General features: G+C 30.2%; 1 protein-coding gene across 2 annotated transcripts in view; it reads left to right on the top strand.

Annotated features, from left to right (window-relative positions):
- The first annotated feature begins 2,644 nt into the window (after positions 1–2,644).
- The window catches only part of LOC142323456 (phosphatidylinositol 4-kinase alpha-like), a 141,593-nt gene continuing 121,281 nt past the window's right edge, over positions 2,645–22,956 (top strand). For both annotated transcript variants that reach the window (XM_075363094.1, XM_075363095.1), the window contains exons 1-5: positions 2,645–2,859; positions 6,531–6,744; positions 11,598–11,777; positions 15,871–16,060; positions 20,247–20,339. In XM_075363094.1, the coding sequence (XP_075219209.1) occupies positions 2,770–2,859; positions 6,531–6,744; positions 11,598–11,777; positions 15,871–16,060; positions 20,247–20,339 (767 nt within the window). In that variant the 5' untranslated portion in view covers positions 2,645–2,769. The remainder of the gene's footprint in view (positions 2,860–6,530; positions 6,745–11,597; positions 11,778–15,870; positions 16,061–20,246; positions 20,340–22,956) is intronic.

Genomic DNA, 22,956 nt, shown 5'->3' with positions numbered 1-22,956 from the left:
TATAATTATAAAATTCAATACCAACTGAAGATGCAGGATCCTGTGAAAATCAATTCTTGGAAATTATTATGGTAAGTTTAACACGTATAATTACTGTGTTTTGGTGGTTTATCTTTCATTTAATAATAAATTTCATTAACACAATCGTCAATATATTAATGAAGTAATTGAATTTATATATATATATATATATATATATATATATATATATATATATAATAAACTTCTGATAATACATACTATTTTTATCAGTTTCAAAAGATAAAATCAGAAAGATTTTATTTTGGTTCTGTAAGTATGTCTGCTGCACTGTGCAGAAAGGTACTTCATGTGACAGTTCGCAAACGATCATCACCATGTTGTCCATGCGGATGATCAGAACTTGCAACTTTATGTTGCAAGTTCATATTTTCAATATAGAGATAATGCTCATCGTCATCTTGAGCTCTGGTAAAAAATCCTACGATTCTTAGAAGCCAGTCGATTCTTTGTTTGTGGGGATGTGAACGCTAAGTCACGTTTGTGGAATAGCGGCTTCACCGATGATGACGGTGAATCAATTGAGGGCTTTTTGCACAACATAATTTGCAGGTGTATAATGTACCTGGCGAGTTGCTGAGTTGCCCACCTAAGCAGGTATGTTGACGGGCGTCGTATATTTGTTTGATTGATCGAATACATGGCAGCCAAGAGTTGGGGAAGATAGTATAAAAGGGTTGTCCGCCGGGCAGTATGTTGGTCAGTTATTTCGTGTAGTGGAGGTTGATTCACTTCTGAGACTGAAGTTGTTCAGTGGGTGTTGCATCGTGTCTTATGCTGACGATGGTCTCCTGCTGGACAAGGAAGGATCATTGAAGGAGTTTGAATTCCAACCCGATGAAGCATGTAGGATACACTAGCTAAAGGGTCATCGACATAAGACGTCTTAATAGCTCGCACAATTCTACCATGAAGTTCATCAAAGACCGTTTGGCTGTGATACGGACAGTCGGCTTATCGATGTTTCGAACACGAAATATATTTTATGTCCTCACAGACAAGTATAAGGGGAATCACGTTTTCTTATTTTTCTGACTTCCTGTTCGTCCCAGACCAAAACCACACCGGATCTCCACTGATCCGGGCCTTCGCTATCTCCTGACCGCAAATCCAAATAATCCCAAAAATTCCTTCACCAGTTAATATCTATCTTTTTATCTGTTTCTTTGAGATGATTTGTAAAGATTTGTTTGCTGTATGTTTCCTCTGTATCTCTAGTCTAAATGAATGTGCATGCAGTCTTTCGATGTAGACTTTAGTACATCTGCTGCAGTTTAATCTGTACACTTCTGAATTGCAGTGTTTATGAGAATATGTATGTTTGTTTACTATGGTATACGTTATTATGGATATGCCTGTTTCTTGTTGTTTTTAAAGTACCCTTCTTTCCTGGTTGGGTGTTATTTTCCCAACTTAAGACTATTTGTGAGTATTCTTCACATCTATTGCAAATGAAACATAGAGGATACTGGATTATGGTAATACTGGCTAACTTGATTAAAAAGTGATACCCATTTTTGTAGTTAAAAAAAAAAGAACTGGCTTAATTGAACTGCGCATCATTTTTCAAAGTTAACATAAATTATTTTATAGTCTTTACTGATAAATTATAGAACACAGTTAACAAGTGCCAATTACTTTATAAATATTTCCAAACATAAGTATAGTTTTTAATTATTTTTGTGGTTTTCAAAAACAAATTCTAAAGAAGACTTAAATTTTAAATATATAGAAATATGCTTCTAAAATATTTTTTTTTTGGAACTACTGCGCTAATTGCACACCCACAATATGTTAATTTTATTCATAGCATATAAAAACTATGAACTACAAAAGAACTACCACAATATATATGAAGCTTTGACAATAGTATAAAAGGAAATAATTTATTCATCACAAAAACACTGCAGTTAAGTTTTTAACACATGAATATTATTAGAAATTTATTTTAAATAATACATTTCCTCATCTATGATTAATTAATTAAACAGAGGTGCTATTGTCCAATTGTGGACACCAGTCACTTAAAATACTGAATTTTTATGATAAATTAATTTGGAAAATTAAAGTTCTCATGAATGTATTTTTTACTTCTTCGAAATGTTATTCATTAAATCTAAATATACGAATATTGAATGCATAAATGCAATATTCTTTACAGAATGGCAGTTAAAAAAAAAACAATTTCGTGTTTTTTAAACATGATTTTGTTTTTTTTTTTAAAGAGGTTGTCAGTTAATATTCTGAGGTTGTCAGAAATTTGAAAAATTGTTTAATACACAATATGCATTATTTAAGCAAAATCCGTTTTTCTGCACTTGATAAAGTTTTACCACATAAATAATTAAAATGTATTATAATACAGTTGAAAACTAGCAAAACTGCCGAATTACAAAATCTAAACGAGTGTATTATGTAAAAACATCACTCATTTAATTAGATTTTTCTCTTAACTATTACTTCCTTGTACTTGTGCTGGAAAGGAAAAGGTTTCTTCAGTTTTAAAATGTCAGGTGTTTCTTTCTTTTTAGTCATTAAACAGCTTCTAAAACATTTTTAGCAACTCACTCTGAACAAAACATATGACTGTCTAAATGACATAACTCGTCCTTGACAGATGACTAAACAGGAGGCTACGTTTGAGGTTATGTGAGGTTTCTGGAGATGTTATTGAAATGTTAAAAATTGAGTTACCTTTTTGAAAGATTGTTTGATCATTTGTAAAATACAATGGTTTCTGAAGAAAAACTATTTTTCCGTAAAACTGTGCAACATCTAGCGAGATCATTAGCAGCTATAAAAGATTTGCCATGGGAAAAGGTAATGTAGTGTGTTGTTCTTTATTGTTTTTAATGTTTAAATTGGATTAAGACTGCGACTGTTCTGTTGAAATTTAAAAAAGTATTTGATCATTAATTTTTATCATGCTTTCTCTTCCTTACCAAATGTAGAATTTTGCATGAGAAATCTGGGTAAAATGAGTTGTAAACAGACAACACCCCCAATAGTTTAATAGTTTGTATTATATCCATTTCCTGGCAATGTGTGGTACTTATGTGTTTAATCTTTCTAATTTGCTGCATCCCATAATGCGAATTTAAGATTTATTTATTTTGGAGATTTTTAACGTTTAGGTGTAAATTTTTGGTTGTGATCTGTTCACTAAATATAATGTCATGATATTTAGTTTTCTTATAAATTACAATTGTCACTTATATAAAAATTGTGCTTATCTATATGAATTTTTTTACACAATAGATAGTGGATGATTGAATAATTGAGCCAATTGGGTTATTTGTGCTTACAAAAAGTAAGTGTATATAATCTTGTAGTATGTGTTATTGGTTTAAACATCAAGATTAGGATTTTGCTTGCAGTGTAAACAAATCTTGTATCAGAAATGACATTTGTAATTATTATGGTAGTACTAACTGTTTTTGAGTTTCTACTTCAGCTTGGAACTTTTGTTTAGAATCTACACAGAATTCATATTACTAATTTGCATTATTATGTTGCACGTTTTATTATTTTATGTATTTTTACATGTTAAAACTATGAGTAGTATAAGCCATGCACTTTAGTTAAACATTTATGTAAAATAGGTTGTTGTCCAAATATTTTGATTGTACATCTTATGGTGTGATTTTACACTGCACATTTGATAATTATAAACTCATAACTCTTGGAAATTTGTTTTGCATCAGGAAATGAAATGGTTTTTGTACATATAGTATTAGTTGTCGGCACTGTCAACTCCTTCAAACTCTTACTTATGTCATAGTTGGTTATTGTGTTGTTAACTGTTTGTATCTTTAATTAGATTAAGGAAAGTTGTAATATTATTAAACAGTGTTGGTTGCATTCAGCCTATACTTTGTCTGCTTCTAGTACGCCTCCTATGGAGTTAAGGAAGTTATAACAGCTTCAATTTTTTGCAAAGATACAGATGAAAAAAAAAGTAAAATTCTTCTGGAAATTGTACATTCTTAATAAACAATAACTACATTTTTTTTTATAAAGTAAAATATTTTTGTATATTTGTTCTTTGAAATATTTAATTTTTTTTTATCGCCATGCTTTTAGAGAATAAATGTTTTGAATAAACTTAATAATTACTTGGCAATGCCTAATGAATATTGTAATATCTTTTATAAGCTTTTGTTCTTAATACCTCTCAAAAGCGTTCTATTTAATAAATTTTACAAAAGTTTGTTAGGTTTTCAAGTAAATAATTTGTAAATATTTGTTGTGTGTGAAATGTAAAGAAAGTTTCAAATTAAATGTAACATTTCTAGTGAAATATAGAAAAAATAATGATAGTTTTTATTCAAAATGTCATTAGAATTAACCAGTTTATTATTTTTATAGAGATGAAAAATAGAAAACCCCTGTTCAAATAAAAGAACAGGGGCAAACCGAATCGTCTTGTTTTTTATTATTATTAATGATGTGATGTCACATTACATCACATTTCATGATATGCCATGAAATGATGTTTATGGTAGAGATTTTTTCTGAAATTCCTTTAAAAATAATTCTAAAAGATTATCAAATCTTCAGAGGGATTCAATAATGTTCAGTAAGTCCATAAGAACGATTAACATTTTTTATGGGCTTCAGTAGCCAATTTCCACATAATCTTCTTTTAAAATTTTTCTTCTTTTAAATAATTTCCTACAACTGCTATATGCAGTTTCTCACAGCCTTAGTAACTACATTCTAAAGTTAGAATTCCTTACTCTGAATTTCCATCTTTACACAGGAGACTGAATTCTTGTCATTAAATCCTTCATCTGATAATTGTTTTCAACATTTTCAATGTTCATTGTATCAAAAGCCTTTTAAATAACTGATAGAAGATTTACAGATAATGACTTTTCTCATACTTTGCATTTTAATTTTAGCCAAGCATGTCAGCGGGATTTAATATGCACATGTGCAGTGGCAAACATGGTTCTGAATTTTCAATGCAAATTTACTTGTTGTATTAATCACATTTTATTTCATAAGTGCCATATGCATTATTATCAGTTTTGCTATTTTGTTTTAATTGTAAATCTATAAGAGAACAAGTATTTCTTTATCATAACCCATATATATTTTATTGCTTATTTCTTTTTTATCTTTTTAGCAGAAAATTTGCATGGTAGAGGAGAAATTTAAAGATAAGCTGACTTATGATAGACAAAGGAGATGCAGGTAGGGATTATCACTCAAGGTTGGGTGTATTTGTCAAGGTTGGAACTCCTCCACAGTCATTGTAACTCCTTAATGGAACTGTTATCATAGTTCTATAAATATGCCATAATGTGCCTATGTCAGAGTGGTAAAGAGGATTAGTGTTTGCCTTCCTTTGCAAATAGTAGATAGTATAAGGCCTGACGGGACAAATTATATTTTAACTTTTAACTCCTTGATACTATCTCCTGCCACTATTCTGTAAACAGTTTTTAATTAACAATACACTCTTATTTGATGGTCCACAGGTGCAATAAACTACAGCTACACACAGTACATGTTTAAGGAACACCCTAAATTAGGGTAGAAACAGGGTCCAATTAGGGTAGAATTTAAATATGATTTTTTGGAATCTGGCTCTAAATTCCTGGCCAATGGACCCAGAATCAGTGCAGCTACACTAGGTATCTGGAGATTTTATCATAAAAATTGATGAATCAAAAATCACATTGCTGTATTTACATGAAATGGAGTAACCTATGCATAAATTAGCCACAGTTCAACTTTTTCAAACATGAAGAATACATAAGAAATTTTCTGTCAGTAGTAAGAAAAAACTAGTTATTGAAAAATGTTATCTGTGTATAACATTATAATGTATGTAGTTATTATAATGTATGTATCTGTGTCTAGGTTTTGACTGCCTTTGGGAATAAATGGCTTGATTGATATGTTAAAATTTTATTTGTTTAATAAAAATTTTCTTTTATAGTATGTCAGTAATATGCCTCTAACCTAAAACCTTTGTTCCTGACCATAAAATATTCAATGCTGTTTTTTTCTGAAAGTGTCTCCACCAATTTTAATTGACATTTGAACTTTTAGAAATAATATATTACAAAATATTTAGTGGGTATATGTTGAGAGAAAGTCATGAGACATAACCCATGACTTACTCAAAATGAATGTTTTTTTAATAGTGCAGATATCTGCATATATGATTTATAGCTATAAGTTAAAAAGCATGTTTTATGTGTTATAAAGTTGTGTGTGTGTGTATATATATATATATATATATATGTGTAATATATATGTTTAGGATTTGCAAATTTTGTATGCAGTTGTTCAGGATTTTATAATTTTTTAAAGTTATTTTTGTAGAATTTTTTCATTTATGATGCTTGTTTGTCTGTATACAATACAAATATTTCATTATCACAAGATTGTTTATTTAGGGTCCTAAATCACTCTGATATATGAGTTTACTGCTGGCCTAATAACGTGACTGTCAATGAAATAATTTTTTATTACAGGTGAACACTCTATATTCTCTTTGCCCACAAGAAAATATTCAAGGAATTTATAGATTAGATCAACGAGGACAAGATGCTGTTGTAGCTCTTGGTATTTATTTCTTGGAATCTGGCTTGCAACATGCTGATAAAATTTTGTCATACTTTATTCGTCTCTTGAAAGGACTTTTGAAAGCAGTATGGTTGGATGAAGTGAAAAATTCACCTACAGAACGTAAGTAAAAATAGTGTATGCTGTTCTGAAGCACTTACTGCAACTTATGTCAAAAGACTAGTCTCAGTCGTGGATGATTATATGATATCAAATTTCCACTTGCAAATTTTTTTCTATACGAATAAAAATGATGCATACTTGATTTATTTGTTTATTTAAATAATAGAATATAATTTCATTATTTAATCCAGAATTATATGGAAAAAGCCTGTATCTGTTATGGAGTTGCACATTGTGAATTTCACAACTTATAGGTAGCTCTTTATATGTTGTCTTCTAGTAGCTAAGTTTAATCTTATGGCTATCTTATAGATTGTTGCTAGCTTCAGCAATAAAACTAGAAATCTCTTGATTGGTATCTGATTTGAAAATATACTATGTATTAGTTACAGACAAAAGAAATGTAATTTTATGTTATCTGTACATTGAATTCAGAGTGATGTTTATCTTTGTTTCTTGAAGTGATTAATGAACTTTGCAAAATAAATCAAAAAACCAAAATTACCCTCTTCCATATAAGTGAATGAGTACATTCATTTCTATTCAACTGAAGTCATATGAAAAAAGTTTGAGTGATGACATATTAAAATAAAAACATCACATTATGTACTGAGAGCATGAGTTGTATGTATGTATGTATGTATTGTAATTTTCAGTTGTAAACATACTATCCATTTAATTTATTTTTTATTAAAACTATTTCTACGGAAAATATTCAGTATAATGAGATAATTATCATTATTACTTGTATATATAATTTTGGAAGTGATATGGTAACCTCTCATCACCATAATAAAGTAAATAAAATTTTACAATATAGTTTAAATTAGCTAAATCTTACTTTTAAAGAAACCTTACCAGTTTATATCCATGAAACTGTGGCTCTGCGCGTATGACATTCAGACCCGTAAAATTAAAAGAAAACTGAAAAATGAAGTATCATAAATGATAATAAGGTGAAATAAGTTTTAATGGAGCAGTTTGTAACTGAAAGAAAGGAACATTTGCTTCATCTTTAAACTTGTAGTCTACATTTAAAAATTAGTTTAGTAATTTGTACCAATGAGTAAATTGAATTGATCTATTTGCTAATCAGTGAAATGAATAATTTGAAACATCTAAAGAAGTTGTTGAAATATCTTGAAATGAAGATTTTTTTTCATCTTAATACAATAATAGTACTGAAGTGTTACTTAGAAAAGAGAATGTTATAAAAAGTTATTTTTTACGAATTGTTCAACAGGAAAAATTGAATTCTATATTAAATTAAATTTTTTTCTTATCTGTGGCATTTTTTGAGATTTTCAATATTTTAAAAGAAAATCTGTAGGAATTATGTTAAATTACAAAAAAGTACCACTTTTTTCGCCATATGTGTATCTGCAAACTCAGTGTTCTGCAGCTTTGTTATTAGAACATGATGGGGTACCCAAATATTAGAAAATTATATATTTAAATTCTTTTTATCTTGAAAACATCAATCCCCTTCAAAATACTGTACATTAGATGGTATACACTTCTCCCAACAGTTTTTCTATTGTTCAAAATATTTTTTTTATTTTTCTGAACTAATGTTGTTAAGTGCCTCCAGCAATTTTTCTTAATTTCTTCTACAGCCTGAAAAAGCTTTTACTTTAGGTTTATCTTCATTCTTGGGAATAAGGAGAAGTCACAGGGGACTAGGTCAGGTGAGTGAGGGGGTTGAGAAATCGTTGTCATGCCATTTTTCATCAAAGCCTGTTTCATTTTCAACGCTATGGGCAGGCATGTTATCATTATGAAGCAACCAGTCCCTCAGTCGCCTTAATTCAGGTCATTTCTTCTTACTGCCTCATGCAATCACTTCAGCCACTTGCAGATAGTAATGTAGGTTCACTGTGATGTCCTGAGGAACAGTTTCAACATGAATGACTCCTTTGATGTTGAAAAAATATCGTGGACTTCACATTTAATTTCACTTGCCGTGCTTTTATGGTCTGGGCAATGAAGTTGACTTCCACTGGTTGGACTGCTGTTTTGTTTCAGGGCCATAGCTGTAATACTAAGATTCATCCCCTTTTATAAATTTTGACGAAATAGTTTGTGCCTGTGCTTTCAATTTCTGGCACAGTCTCAGATGGTTCTCCCTCTAATCATCAGAAACTAGTCGTAGAACAAACTTTGCAGCAACGCATCTCATGTTCAAATTTACAGTTAGGATTCTTTGGCATGAACTTCAAGGAATTCCAGTTATTGCCTCCAATTTGTCGATTTTTCTGTGATGATCAAACATGATGGCATTGCACACTTTTTGAACATTTTAGTCTGTTCTGGATGTTGAGGGTCGACCTGAACGGGTTTCATCTACAAATGACATTTGGCCACTTCTGAACCAGACAAACCACTTGTAAATTCTTGCCTGTCTTAGAGCTTCTTTCCCATAAGCTTCCCAAAGCATTGAAACCGTTTCTGCCACTGTTTTCATTAACAGGAAACAGAATTTGATGTTGGTGTGTCGCTCTTTAAAGTTTGCCAATGCAAAATTGCTGAGAGTGTTGGGAAGGGCTTAAGAAAAGAATCACTCTGTTTGCTATGATGATTTCTCAAGAACACTACCTGGTCAATTGAGCAAGGAGAGTGGTAAACATGGTAGATGTAGTAGTGGTGGAGGGCAGCACTGCCACCCAACTTGCATACAGAAAATAATCCTGTTTTTTTTTTTTGGGTACCCCATATTTAAAAAAATAATGTTTAATTACCATAAGATTACAGTTTTATCTGTTGATTATGTTTTAAAAAAATTAATTTTCTGGTAGTTTCAGCATGGTAGCTGTTTTAAAAATGCTATTTTGATTCTTTGTAAAGATAATACATTTTTTGCATTAATAGTATTTTTAACAATACTTTTATAGCGTGTATATAGATTTATAATTTGAATGAATGGTGGGATGAAAATTAGTGATGATGGAAACAAGAATTTCTGTTGAAACTGCTTGCATTCTTACAGCTTTCTGTTAGAGAAGAATATAATTTTCTTATATTGCTTCATAGTAAAACAGCTGCACATATAAGTACAATGCTATAATTGTGTTTCTTGCATATGTGATGTGGTCATACCCTTTTCTAACAAGTCTGCTGAGATTTTTAGGAGTTTGAACAGAGATTTTTATTTCCTTCACGATTAATTTTCCATCCCATTATTAATGATAATTGGAGAGTGCTTATAATAATGTTGGCGTGCTGATTGTAAATATATAAAAAAAAAGTGTCATCTCCCATAGTTTTTAAATTACGTGCTTTAGTAAGCGTTAGGTTACGTTTACTGATATCATAATTATAAGAGTGCTATCGAAACACATTCTTAATAAAAAAAATTTTATCTTTACTGAGAATGTAATAGCAGTGTTTTTTTTTTTAAATTACTGCCATATTGAAACCTCCCATTAGAAAAAAATAATACTCTGATGACACATAAAGATCTTTCTTAAGTGTACTTAAACAATAATATTTTACATAATCTATTAAAAAATCATGAAACATTAAAATCGCATTACTGCATAAAATGTTCATGTGCAATTTGCTGTAAATACATACAGGTTTTCTTAAAATAAATTGAAACTTGGCAATAATGCAGAAAAAAACAAGGTTTAATGTGCTATATAGCTCATTATTTTCTATCTGGTGGTTTATGAGATCTCTTCAAAAGAGAGAACTGGTCTCTTCAAAGATAAGGGTTTTCTTTTGTAACAGGTATTGTGAAAATGGATTAAACAGATTAAAAATCGACTATTTATATTAACAAACATTTTATTTATGTTATAGTTTGTCTTTATGCCTACATTAACACATCAGTAAAAATGTAGCTGTTCATTATAGCTATATCTAACAGCCTTTTTTCAGTTAAAGTGTAGTATTGTACAATATCATTTCTTTTATATTGATATTTGGATTATAGTCAGATCACCATAAAACATTATTGAAATAACTTATTATTGATTTGAACCTTCAAAAAGAAAATTACTAGATCACACAGATATGTTTTATGGATCCCCCTTTTTTGTTTTAAAATCGTTTTTTACTTCAGAAAAGGAGGAGGCTCTTATTTGACTTTTGTGAATTTTCTTTATAAATAAATTATTAATAATTATAACATTTTAATCTGTGACAAGAAGAATAGCATTCTTCTGTATTTTAAAATAAACCTTTAATTGATTAAATATGTATTTATTAACATGATTAAGGGAAGCGTAAAAAAGAACTTGAAAAAAAGAAAGATGTAGACTTGCAAAAAAGAAAAAAAGGGAATCTTCAAATAAAATCAGTAAGTGAATTATTTGATTAATAAATTATTTGTATTTTACTGCTGTGATACATTTCAGTGAATTATTTATTCTAAAATGTAAATTTTCATGATGAAAAACTGAACTAATTTGCGTAATAAAATTTTCAAAAACTAGTTTAATTTTTTTGCACTTACTTCGTCTTCATTGACTAATGCTGCTGTTTACACATTGGTGAGCCGATTTTTCTGTTGGAATTTTTTTTTAATTAAACATATATGTATTAAGAATTTAATTGAAAATTGTGAGGGATTTGAATTGTCTATTCATTTAGTATATTGTTATTGTGTGTCAATGTATTTCATAATTTTCAAGTATTTTGAACTCAAAAAAAGATTACATATTAGAAGATGTTTGCTTTTTGGGTGAAATACAGAGGGTATAAATTAGCCTTATTCTAGTTATACACTCCAGCTGTTTACTGTAATACAGAAAAAGAACCACTAGAGATTTAGTCAAGAGTACCTGATTCCTGTGTTCTCTAGAAGATATTTCTAGTTAATTACTTAATGTTTCAGTGACCTTTTTTTACAGGTGTTCCTGTAGCTGAAAGATTTACTTTTTGTCTTAATACTTTACTTTCTGATATCGCATTTAAATGTGAAGCAAGTCGTGAAGATATCATATCAACCCAGGTTAAATTTCTTGGTGATATCACAAATTTGTGCCGAAGTGCTCTAAAGGAGGACAGCAGGAATCCATCAAAGAATAAGTGTAAGTTACTTTTTATCATTATACATCAGATCCTAATAATTTATTATTTCTCTTTCTGAAATAACATTACTGTTTGTAGAACCTTTCAGTTCCATTTAACTTTCTGTTTAGATTTCATCTTCAGTTTACTTCTTCATTTGTTGTTCTTTCCTCATTTTATATAACTTAGCTAATTATTTTAATCAGAGGTTGTATTTCTACTCTATGTTATTTAATATTCTAATTGCAGTTAATTGTTTAGAGTTAAGAAAACTTGATCGTTAGGTTTCATTTATCCTGTAAAGTTATTTTAAATAACATCCAGGTCACTTACAATTCTATGCATACAGCTTCGTAGGTGGTACCTTTTGGGAAAAATTATCTTACAGTCTACAATCTATTTGTTTATTAGAATTTGTTTTTAATTTAATTTTACCTGAAAGACTAAAAAAAATTGTCACACTGTTAAGTTACTGTTTTTTTTCTAATTTTCACTGATATCAGTGATCTGAATTATATCTTACCTTCTGATACCACTTCTGGTGGTTTTAATGTCCAAAAATTATTTCAGTTCCATGCTGACAGTGCTGATGTAAATTCGACTGATATATATGGTAGTTGTGAAATGAAAAAGATGTACAAATATGAATATGATTACAATTGTATTCATATTTTAGCAGTATATTGTAGTTTGAAGCTCTTAAGATGTATGAATGGAGTTTAATTAGAACTTGGAAGTCGATTAATTTTTATGATGTTCGTATATTGAACTTATAGGTAATTCTCATCACTGCAATGTTATACATATTCCTAAAATCATTTGTGTAATCAATCATGGCGACCACTTGTAGTCAAGGCAGTGTCTGTTTTAAAATGGGCGTATTTGGACTTTTTCTATATGAGTGCTAATTTTTGCTTTAATACCTCCAGAATATCATCAGAAATGTTTATTTCGTTGTGGCAGTTGAAAATGGTGTACTTAAATTTTTAATAAACATAATGTAAAAAATCTCAAAAATATCCATTTTTTCCCTCCTATTTCCCTAGATAACTTGATAACTGTTCATTTTAGAGAAAAGATCGAAAGAGAAAAAAGTTTTGTTATTAAATTTAATGCGCAATATTATCAGTTGCAAATAAAAAAATACGTTATTATTGATGCAAAAATAGCAATAATCAAAAAAAGAAAAAAAAGAAAAAAAAGAAAAATTTTTTTGGAAATTTTTTTAAGTACTTATACATATATGAGCACATATATATAGGACCTTCAACTTTTGCCTCAAAGAACTTTTTGATATGACAAAGCAACGCACCAGTCAACAAAATTGGTCTGAGTTTTTGCACAATAAATTTGCAATCCACATTTTAAAAAAAAAGTAATTTTCCAAATTGTGTAGAGCCTGAAATAAAGTCTTTAGATACTTGAAAATTTAATTTAATAAAAAAGCACTCGAACTTTCAAATGCATCTTGAAAAATTTAAATTGGCTAATTAGGAGAGCCTTGGGATTTTTTCAAACATACTTGCAATTTTTTTGCTTTTATACAAATTGAATATCTTCACAAATTTTTATCTAAATTAATTTTAAAAAGCACAGCTTAAAATTATTTGGAAAAATTCTTCTTCTTAAAAAAAAAAATTTGATTTGTTGTTTATCTCCGGATATATATTCTTTTTCTCTTGATATTTTCTCTAAAGTGAACAGTTAATGAGTTATCTACGGAAATAGCAGAAAAAAATGGATATTTATGCAATTTTTTTTACATTTTGTTTAATAAAAATTTAAGCACACCTTTATCAACTGGCGCATAATGAAATCCTGTAATATTTATGATTTCTGTTGGATATCACTCACTGTTATATCTATGTAAACATAAAGATTATGGTCGTTCATAAAAGATATAACTTTTTTCAGCGTTCATGTCTTTTGCCAGAACTTAGTATACGTGTGTGGATTTGTCTCTATTAGTATGCTGTAAGTGGTTATTCTTAGAACTTTTTTTTATCATTTTGCTACTATATTGTTTTACATCTTTCCATTGATCAGCTGTGAGTGTTTTGAATGAATGTAGTTTGTATTGCTTATGTTTTCATTGTACTGTGCGTGATATACTGTTTTTATTTTTATTTCATCAGATTTTGTTTTATTTTTTATAGAGTTTTATAATCTCTGTCTCTGGTAAATTTGTGTATCAGTTGTGTAATTTATTATTTTTGGTAATAAAAATTGGCTGGCACATCACGTGTAAATTCAGTGAATGTCATGATATTATTTTTTTTTACGGCTGTATTATAACATTTGCATTATGTGGCTGGAACCTGTTTCATAATGAGGGTCATTATGAAACTGATTTTTATTGTGATACGGGTGTTCAACCAATCAAATGCCTACTATTTTCAATCACTGACCAATCAGAAGCGTGTATTATTTAATGAATCAGCTGTTTTTTCTTAGTTTGATTTTAATTTGATGTAGTAGTTAGCAAGCGGTGATTAATTTGAAAGTACACTAATAGTTAACTAAGTTTCTTTATTACATTGTTTATCCTTTTGTTAATTATGCCAAATTCTGAGGAAGAAATGTCTTTAACATCGATTGATATTAAAGAAAAGGCAGAAATTACTACTAATAACCTATTGCCACAGAAATGTATTGTTTAAATTTCTTTTTTGAAAAATTAAAAAAAAATATCCTGTAAACATCTATCACTGATTTAAATCAATGAACCCAATATTTTCTCAGCCAAAGAAAAAATACATTATGCAACTCTGTGTAGGCTTGTTGCATAATGTTCTCTTTTTATTGTGTCTCTTATACTTTCATTCTTTGACTTTTTTAAAAGAGTTTGATGTATACGCCTTACAGACATTTAGTAAAGTACTATATTACTACATTACTGTGTTACATATTTTTTATATCGTGGAACTTAAGTTTTTTGATATTTTCTAGTATTAATAATAATGGCTGTAGTTCCTGTTAGCAAGGATAGCACTCCAGCCTACTCAGAAATGTAGGGAGAGGGTTAAACCACTGAATATAGAATTTTATTCATTTTAGTGTTTATATAATATGGTGTTCAATCACAGAGTGAAAGGATTGTAAATGTGATTTTTTTTATGTAGATTTGTCTTGAATCATGTGTGTATTGTAGAATACCTGAAATGAACCAAGTATAGACTGACTACAGAATGAAATTACCTAGCTGTATCAGCTAGGAAATATAAATAAAAAACACCTGTTGACCAAAAGATTAAGAATTGTCGTGTTTAGCACTTACAGTTGAAAGCATAAAGTTAGCTTAATAACCAGTTCTAAACCACAGATCACCACTTCATTTTACTTTGACTTCCAGTTACTTCCAACATTTATTGCCTAGAATAGTATTTTTTACTGTTTTTGTGAATAGTAGTTTTTAATTTTTACTTTTATTGTATAAAAACTGGTAGAAATATTCATTTTGTAGTATTTCATAAATACTGCTTATTTGTTATTTATTAGTGTAACATCTTCATATCATTTTTATTTATTTATTTTTTATACTGATCCCTCAGTATTTATTGATGATGATTATTTAAAAAAGTGGCTATCTAGTATTAGATTTTAAATAATATTTTTATATAATCTTTGTTTTTTAGTGTTTTCTTGTTTAACAATCTATTTCAGTAACTGTGTAGGATAGCTCTTGTATTTTGTAGTTTAACTTAAGTTAGATTTTTTAAATTAGCCTACTAGAAGTACAAACTGTTTTAAATAACAAAGTGATTGATCCTAAGATGAATTCTAGAAGGCAAATTTTATCATATTAATAGTAAAGCTTTAATAAGTAGTAGTTGTAGAGGTTAATAAATAAATTATTGAAGTAACATTTATTTTGTTTTTGTTATTACAGTATTATTAATTTATTTATCTTGGAAATGTATTTATACTTTTTAATTACTGTTTTACTAAGCTGAAATACTTCTACTTCTATAATTTTTTGTAACACAAACTTTGAACTATATTAAGCAATTTTATGAGTTGATTTCATTATCTCTGACTGCCTAGTTCTTGAATTCAATCACTTTTACAAAACACCAAATGTGTCTTCATTTTTTCCTTTTTTTTTGTTTATAGTGACGTTAGGCAAAGCTACTATACCGATATTAATTGGACTGACTCGTTCTGTTGGAAGATTTCCAGCAAAAGATCCTCCACTTCTGTGTCGTTTATTTCCTAAGCCTGAACGACCACGACCTCGTCAACATGTTCCTAATCATAATAATGAAAATCAAATAGTGAAGAAAAAGAGTTTCTCAAATTTTAGGTAAGATTATTGGTATTTATTTCTATATTCTTTATGTAAAATTAAAAATTTTTGTAATGTAATTATTACATACACATATTAACAAATTTTTATGATTTTACATAGAGTTTTTAATTATCTGTACCTAAACGGTATCAGTAAAAACCTTTTTTGGCATTTCTAAAAAATCAAACCTCCAGATAGTTACTCTCAAAGCACTAGTAAAAGCTATTTCACATATTTGTAACATCTCTGTTTTTTCTCTAAATAGTTTGTGATTGTATTCAAATTTAAAATCCCTCTATAATTATTACTAAATTGAATTAGAATTCTTTACAGCCATATAAAGTCTTATAAAGAGATGTGGATATGTTAAATGGTTTTCTTGAAAGGTGTTGGACTCTATGAAAATATGCTCTTGTGCATGTTATGCACTTATCAAAATATACCGCTGGAAATGTATTTTGAACACTCTATTAAAAAATTAATTAAATACATTTTCTAGCTCAAAAATGTGAGTCGAAAATGAGAGATGATATTTTCCTCAGTTATTGGTGTGTTAGGACGTCCAACCCTTTTGTTATTTTCACGATCTTGAAACCATTTGTATCTTTCATAAACCTTAGTGTTGACAAAACAACCTCAGCAAAAGCCTTCTCTAATATTTTCACCAATTCTCTGCACTTTATTCCGTTTTTAACACAAAATTTAATACAAACTCTTTATTCTGTAATTTTCAAACAGAATAAATGGCCACTCGCAAGTCTTATTAACATAAAGCCTAATTACTTGGCTGCCAAATTTGAACTACACTTTTAGAATGGCTGAAAATGTTGATCCACATTATAGACAGTGCTGCCATCTCATGAGAAAACTTAGTTGAAAAAATGAGTGCACAGAATTAATTATTTTTCACTATTTTTTTATAACACGTTTGACTAAAAAAAAAAAATATCAAAGTATAACAAAAACGTACAACTATAACTAAATGCTCACTTAAAACTAATATCACAGTCGGCAAACATAAAAAATATAAAATTTAAATAGACAAATAAAATTTAACAAAGTCCGACAGGAATGTAAAGGGTCCTTTCTCAGATAACAAAAAGATTAAAGAGCTAAGGTTTAAACTATAATAATAATAATAATAATAATAATATTAAAACTATATATAATAATATTAAAAAATACGTAGTCACTAGAATAAAATATACAACATGGATGAAAATATAAAGTTAAAAATTGACTCTTGGTTTTACATGGCAAAACAATATTAAATTTTATGAAGAATATTGATACTTCATGGAAAGTACAACACCTGGTCTAAAATCTCCTTATTTTTGCCTAAGATTCAGCAAATGTTGCTTTGGCACTTTCATCGTACTGTGATGGGAAGGCTTTATGGTAACTGTTCCAGTTTGCTCTTTCTACAATCCATTTCCATGGTCTTTTGTTCACCACGCAGTTGATAACAAAAGCAGTAATAATTGGCCTGTGGTCACTAACATAAAAGTCTTCACAAACAGACTATTTAAGATGAAGTAGTAAACTTGGTGAGGATAAAGAGAGGTCAATATTGGACACTGTAACAGACATATGACAACGATATATATATGTTTATGTATAATGATGATATATGCATTATTCAGTAGACAGAGGTCCAAGTCTTGTCTCTGTTAATCATATTTCCTCGAGAGGAACAGATTGATGAGCCCCATGAAATATGGTGATAATTTAAGTTTCCTACTATTAATGATGATGATGGAATTTGGTCGAGGAGATTTGATATATCTAGCGCATTGGAGTTCAGTGTGAGATACAGATTGCAGTTATTTAATTTGAAAGAGACAGAGATTTTTATGGCGACAGCAAGGATGAGGGTAGCTAGTGATATCCTTATAACTGACACCTCTTCCTGTATGAAGATAGCAACCCCACCACTTTCTTTGTTATCTACAAGACAGTTGCATCTCTCACAGAAATAGCCTCTGAGTGTAACTTCATCTTGTTGCAGGAGGTGTGTTTCTTGGAAGCACATGATTAAAGGTTCTTGTCCTTGCATTATTACTCTAACATCTTCAGTGTGGAACCGAATACCTCGAACGTTCCATTGGATAATGTTCATAAATAGAGATAATTATAGATATGTATATGTAGATACTGATTTACATATATATATAATTAATTATATGTGATCCGGCTTTTCTTTTTATAATTTTTAATTTTAATAAACTCTGATGCCATGGGGTTGAACAGTTGCTCAACCATATCCTCAAGTATATGAGAGGATGGAGGGGGAGATTTTGAAAAAAGGGGCATTTGAGAGGATATCCCAGGAGTATTTTTGTGGGCTTCCTCAACAGAGAGCTTATTAGATGACTTACCACCAGTTACATTGACAACTGGCCTTAAAGGCAAAACTTTGGGGACAGGAACTTTTGAAGGGGTCCCACTAACTGTGGTTTCACTGGCTGCAACTATTGACTTCATGCTCCTCCTAGTCAGTTCTAAAATAGTGGCTGTGAGTGAAGCAACTTGATCAGATAACTCTGAACAAGTATTTTTAGCTCATTGCAGCATCCGTGCACTGTTGATTACCTGCATTTGCAGGGGCTTGTCTTGATATTGTACCGGCAAAAGAGACATTTGGTTTAATCAGGTTATTAGAGTTCATTGTCTTTTTATATTCTCTTTGTAGTGATGTATCATCTGCATAGGTTGACTTTTTGATCACTGATGGCATTTCATTGATATATATATATTTAATAAAAATAAACTTGAACCTAAATTGAACTCTGTAGTATTCGAGCTAATCCATTGAGAGATTGGGACTGACAGCAACTATTTTTCCTATCAATTTATCTCTATTCATTATTTTCTTCCTATTAGGTATTTCTGACAAGAGAGTTAAATATAAGCCATGGCTTGGCATTTTCAGTCATTCATGATTCGATTTTCAAAAAGGCTGTTCGTACTAGTTTCCATGGCAACTAATGGATATTCACAAAAAGAATCGTATGAAAATTCCCCAGAAACTTTTGAAATACTATGAATGAAGAAACTCACTTATGAACCAATTAATAACCATTGAGCCATGGAACTATCGCTTTGAATCGAGATTGATTGATAAAGTTTAGTCTGGAAACGTCCTTTATATCCTACAGCAAAAAAACTTAGAATATATGTCTGCAGGATTGTTAGTGATGATGATATTTTGAGATATTAAGATTAGTTTTTTTTTCCTGTTTAGCCTCCGGTAACTACCGTTTAGATAATTCTTCAGAGGATGAATGAGGATGATATGTATGAGTGTGAATGAATTGTAGTCTTGTACATTCTCAGTTCGACCATACCTGAGATGTGTGGTTAACTGAAACCCAACCACCAAAGAACACCGGTATCCACGATCTAGTATTCAAATCCGTATAAAAATAGCTGGCTTTACTAGGACTTGAACGCTGGAACTCTCGACTTTCCAAATCAGCTGATTTGGGAAGACGCGTTCACCACTAGACCAACCCGGTGGGTTGAGATATTAAGATTTAGTTTTTGTTCACTTCTCACCTAAAGGTGAAATGGTGAACAGTGAAACTACTGTCAGCTATTGCAATCAATGAAGTCAAAATTCAAGTCCAAGAGATGTCATTTTACTTCATGGTTACATTCGACATCATATGATCAAAATATTTGTTGCCTTCAAAAACCTGGTTTTGAGCTGCTGGTTCACCCACTATACAATCTTAACCTGATTCAAGTGATTTTCAAATCTTTTTTTTTGTTAAAAGAACTGCAAAGAAATCTTTTTTGTTGTGATAAAGAATCATGGAAGCAGTACAAAATTGGCTATGCCATAGACCGAAAAGGTTTTTCCAGGAAGGAATTCAAAAGATTGCTAGAAGATGGACTAAGTGAATAAAAATAAAAGCAGATAATGTTAAAAAATAAGCATATTTCATTTGTGTAAATGCAAATAAACATAATTTTTTTTTTTTAAATTTCACTGTACTTTTTGACTTACCCTCATAATTAATTAATGTAGAAAAATGACTAAACATTAATTTTATAATTTTAGTTGCATAGTAAAAGTTGATTACTGTTATTTTAATTATATCTTTTGTTCCAAAATAAATTATAACTTTAAGCTAGGATTTGCATATCATTCTTTATGTAAAGTATATTAATTTTTTTAACATTCTGTATTTTTCAGATCAATTATTCCTAGGTCGTTGTCAGGCAATTTAAACTTAACGACTCTTGACATTCTTACTTTAAGTTGTCTAGATCCGACATCAGATATGAGGTATGTTGATAGTTTTCATTGTATATTTGGTTATTAAACATCTTTAATCTCACTGTTTCTATTAACACTTTTATTTTCGCTATCTAAATCATGTAAAATCATTTTTCGATTGCCGTCAGAAGGGATCATTTCATCACAGTTATATAGCATTATAAAAATTATATAAAACCATTATAATTTGCAAAATTAAAAAAGGGAGAATTGCATTACCAAAATAATTTTACAGTTAAGCTAACAATTATTTCTGCTTATTTCAGGAGTATTTAAAATTAAATTAGTCATGTTATTTATTAATTTTTGTTTGTTTTAAAGCTGTATTTTTATTTACTTCTGAAAAGCAAATTGTTTATCTATAAGACAAGTGTATTCATAGTAATAAATTATTGAACAATTTTATATGACAATCTACATAAATAAAAATGTAAATGTTTGTTTGTTCAAAATCTTAAAACTTTGAAAGCTCTTCACCGATTGCTTTGAAATTGTGACACAATGTTGCATTCGAATACGGTGTGTTTTTATATACCTAAGATGTCACACGTGTGACAGGTAAAAAAATGCTTTTTTTGAAAAACAGCGCTATCTGATGGATGTAAAAGCAACACACACGCTATACTAAATATTTTATGATTCCATTTCATTCTTTCTGATATGTGTGTTTGCTATAAACTAAAAAACTACTGGACCAATTTACGTGTGGGGAAAAAGGAAAAAATTGGAAAAGGGAAATAGGGAAAATCAGAAAAGGTAAAAATCAAAAAAGGTAAAAGCGAAGAAGGGGGAAATGGAAAAAAGAAAAAAAGGGTAAAACAGGAAAAGGAAAAACAGGAAAATGAATTGGAAAGGGGAAAGGAGAAAAAAGAAAAGGGAAAGGGGTGAAGAGGAAGGGGAAAAGGGGGAAACAGTAAAAGGGAATATGGTAAAAATGAGCATGGGAAAAGGAAAGGGGGAAGGGAAAGGGAAATATGGTAAAAGGGAAAAATGAAAAGGTTAAATTTTGTGAAGTTCCATAGTGTTCATTTTGTTAATGTTTTATCAAACTTTCAATTGTGTTCATTTAATCTATATATATACTCAAATCTAACAATTGCAAAGCATTGCTGGGTCTCCTAGTGAGTATATAAATTCATTTTGTACATGTTGTGTTTTTTTGGAGAAAATAAACATTTAATATATGTAGGATTTCTTTATTCTAACTTGACATGGTAATCAAACTTTTAAACAGTAATTACAAAGCAGCTATTTTATAATATTATACAAGGGTCATTTAATAATTAAACAGGTGAATAGCTGTACAGAAAAAATGGTTTATTAAATAAATATAATTTTTTTTTGTCTACTTTTCCATGTAATCCGCACCAACTTCTCTGCACTTGTCCCATTTTTTATGAGTCATCTTACCCCTCAGTGAAGAATTCTTTAGCTTGATCTTGAAGACAGTTTTGTACTTTTTTCTTTACCTTTTCATTGTCATTGAACTTGATGCCACACAAAGCTTCTTTTATTGGATGAAACAGATAAAAATCCGAATGGGCAAGGTCAGAGCTGTAAGGAGAATGAGGTAGGATTTCCCAACCCACTTTGCCAATATTTTCCAACATCAGGTGTGCCGTATGAGTTCAAGCATTGTCTTGAAGAAGAAGTACACCTTTCCTCCTCCATTCCAGACATTTCCTTTTCAATACGAGCTTGACTTCGTTCTCAATCATGGCTGAGTAGCATAGGCTGTTGGTAGTATGTTGCTCCTTCAAATAATCACAGAAAATTGGGCCATGGGAACTCCAAAAGATGGTTAACATGACCTTACCAGCTGATGGTTGCGTTTTGAATTTCTTACAGACAGGCAATTCAGGGTGTTTCCACTGTATGCTTTGGCGCTTGGACTCTGGCTCAAAATGATATATCCAGGTTTCATCACAGGTTAAAATTCTGTCCAAAGCTGCGTCACCTTTGTTATTGAAACAATTTTTAGTTCAGTGCAAATGCAAAATCACTTGGCTTTGTGATGAACGGTAAGTTCTCTGGGAACTCATCTTGCACAAGTCTGATGGTAATTCAGTTTGTTTTGAATGATGGAATGAGTTGTGCCAACACTTTCTGCCATTAAAGCCCATCAGGGCTAGGAACAGGGAGATGGTGTGGCAACTGGAAGCGTCACAAGGCAGGTGTCTCCCCCTACGGGGTTGGGATATGCCAACACTTACTCGTCATTTTTCAGCAACTTGTTCAACTATATGTCATTGGTCTACTTGGATAAGTGAATCAGTATGAGAATCTAATGCTAAGGTCGACACTGTTACTGGATGCCCGGAGTGGTGCTCGTCGGTTACGCTTTTGTGGTCACTTTTAAACTTTTCCACCCACGCATAAAAACTTGCATGGTTCATGCAACTACTGCTGTATTATTATTCTTTCATCCGAGAGAATATTTGTGATGGTTGTACACTTTCTGAAAGTAAAAATCGGATCACAGAATGCTGTTCTTTTAGAGTACTTTCTTCAAGCGGATACACCATCGTAACTAAGACCTTAGATGTTATGTTTGTGTAAATATTGCATTAAACAAACAGCTGATTAACACTCTTCACAAGGTTGCCAACTAACACTTACAAAAGTT

The sequence above is a fragment of the Lycorma delicatula genome, chromosome 4 (assembly GCF_047948215.1).
Source record: "Lycorma delicatula isolate Av1 chromosome 4, ASM4794821v1, whole genome shotgun sequence".
NCBI classification, from domain to species: Eukaryota; Metazoa; Arthropoda; class Insecta; order Hemiptera; family Fulgoridae; genus Lycorma; species Lycorma delicatula.
Note: the sequence above shows the minus strand (reverse complement) of the source record. Positions and strands in the feature narration are given on the sequence as shown.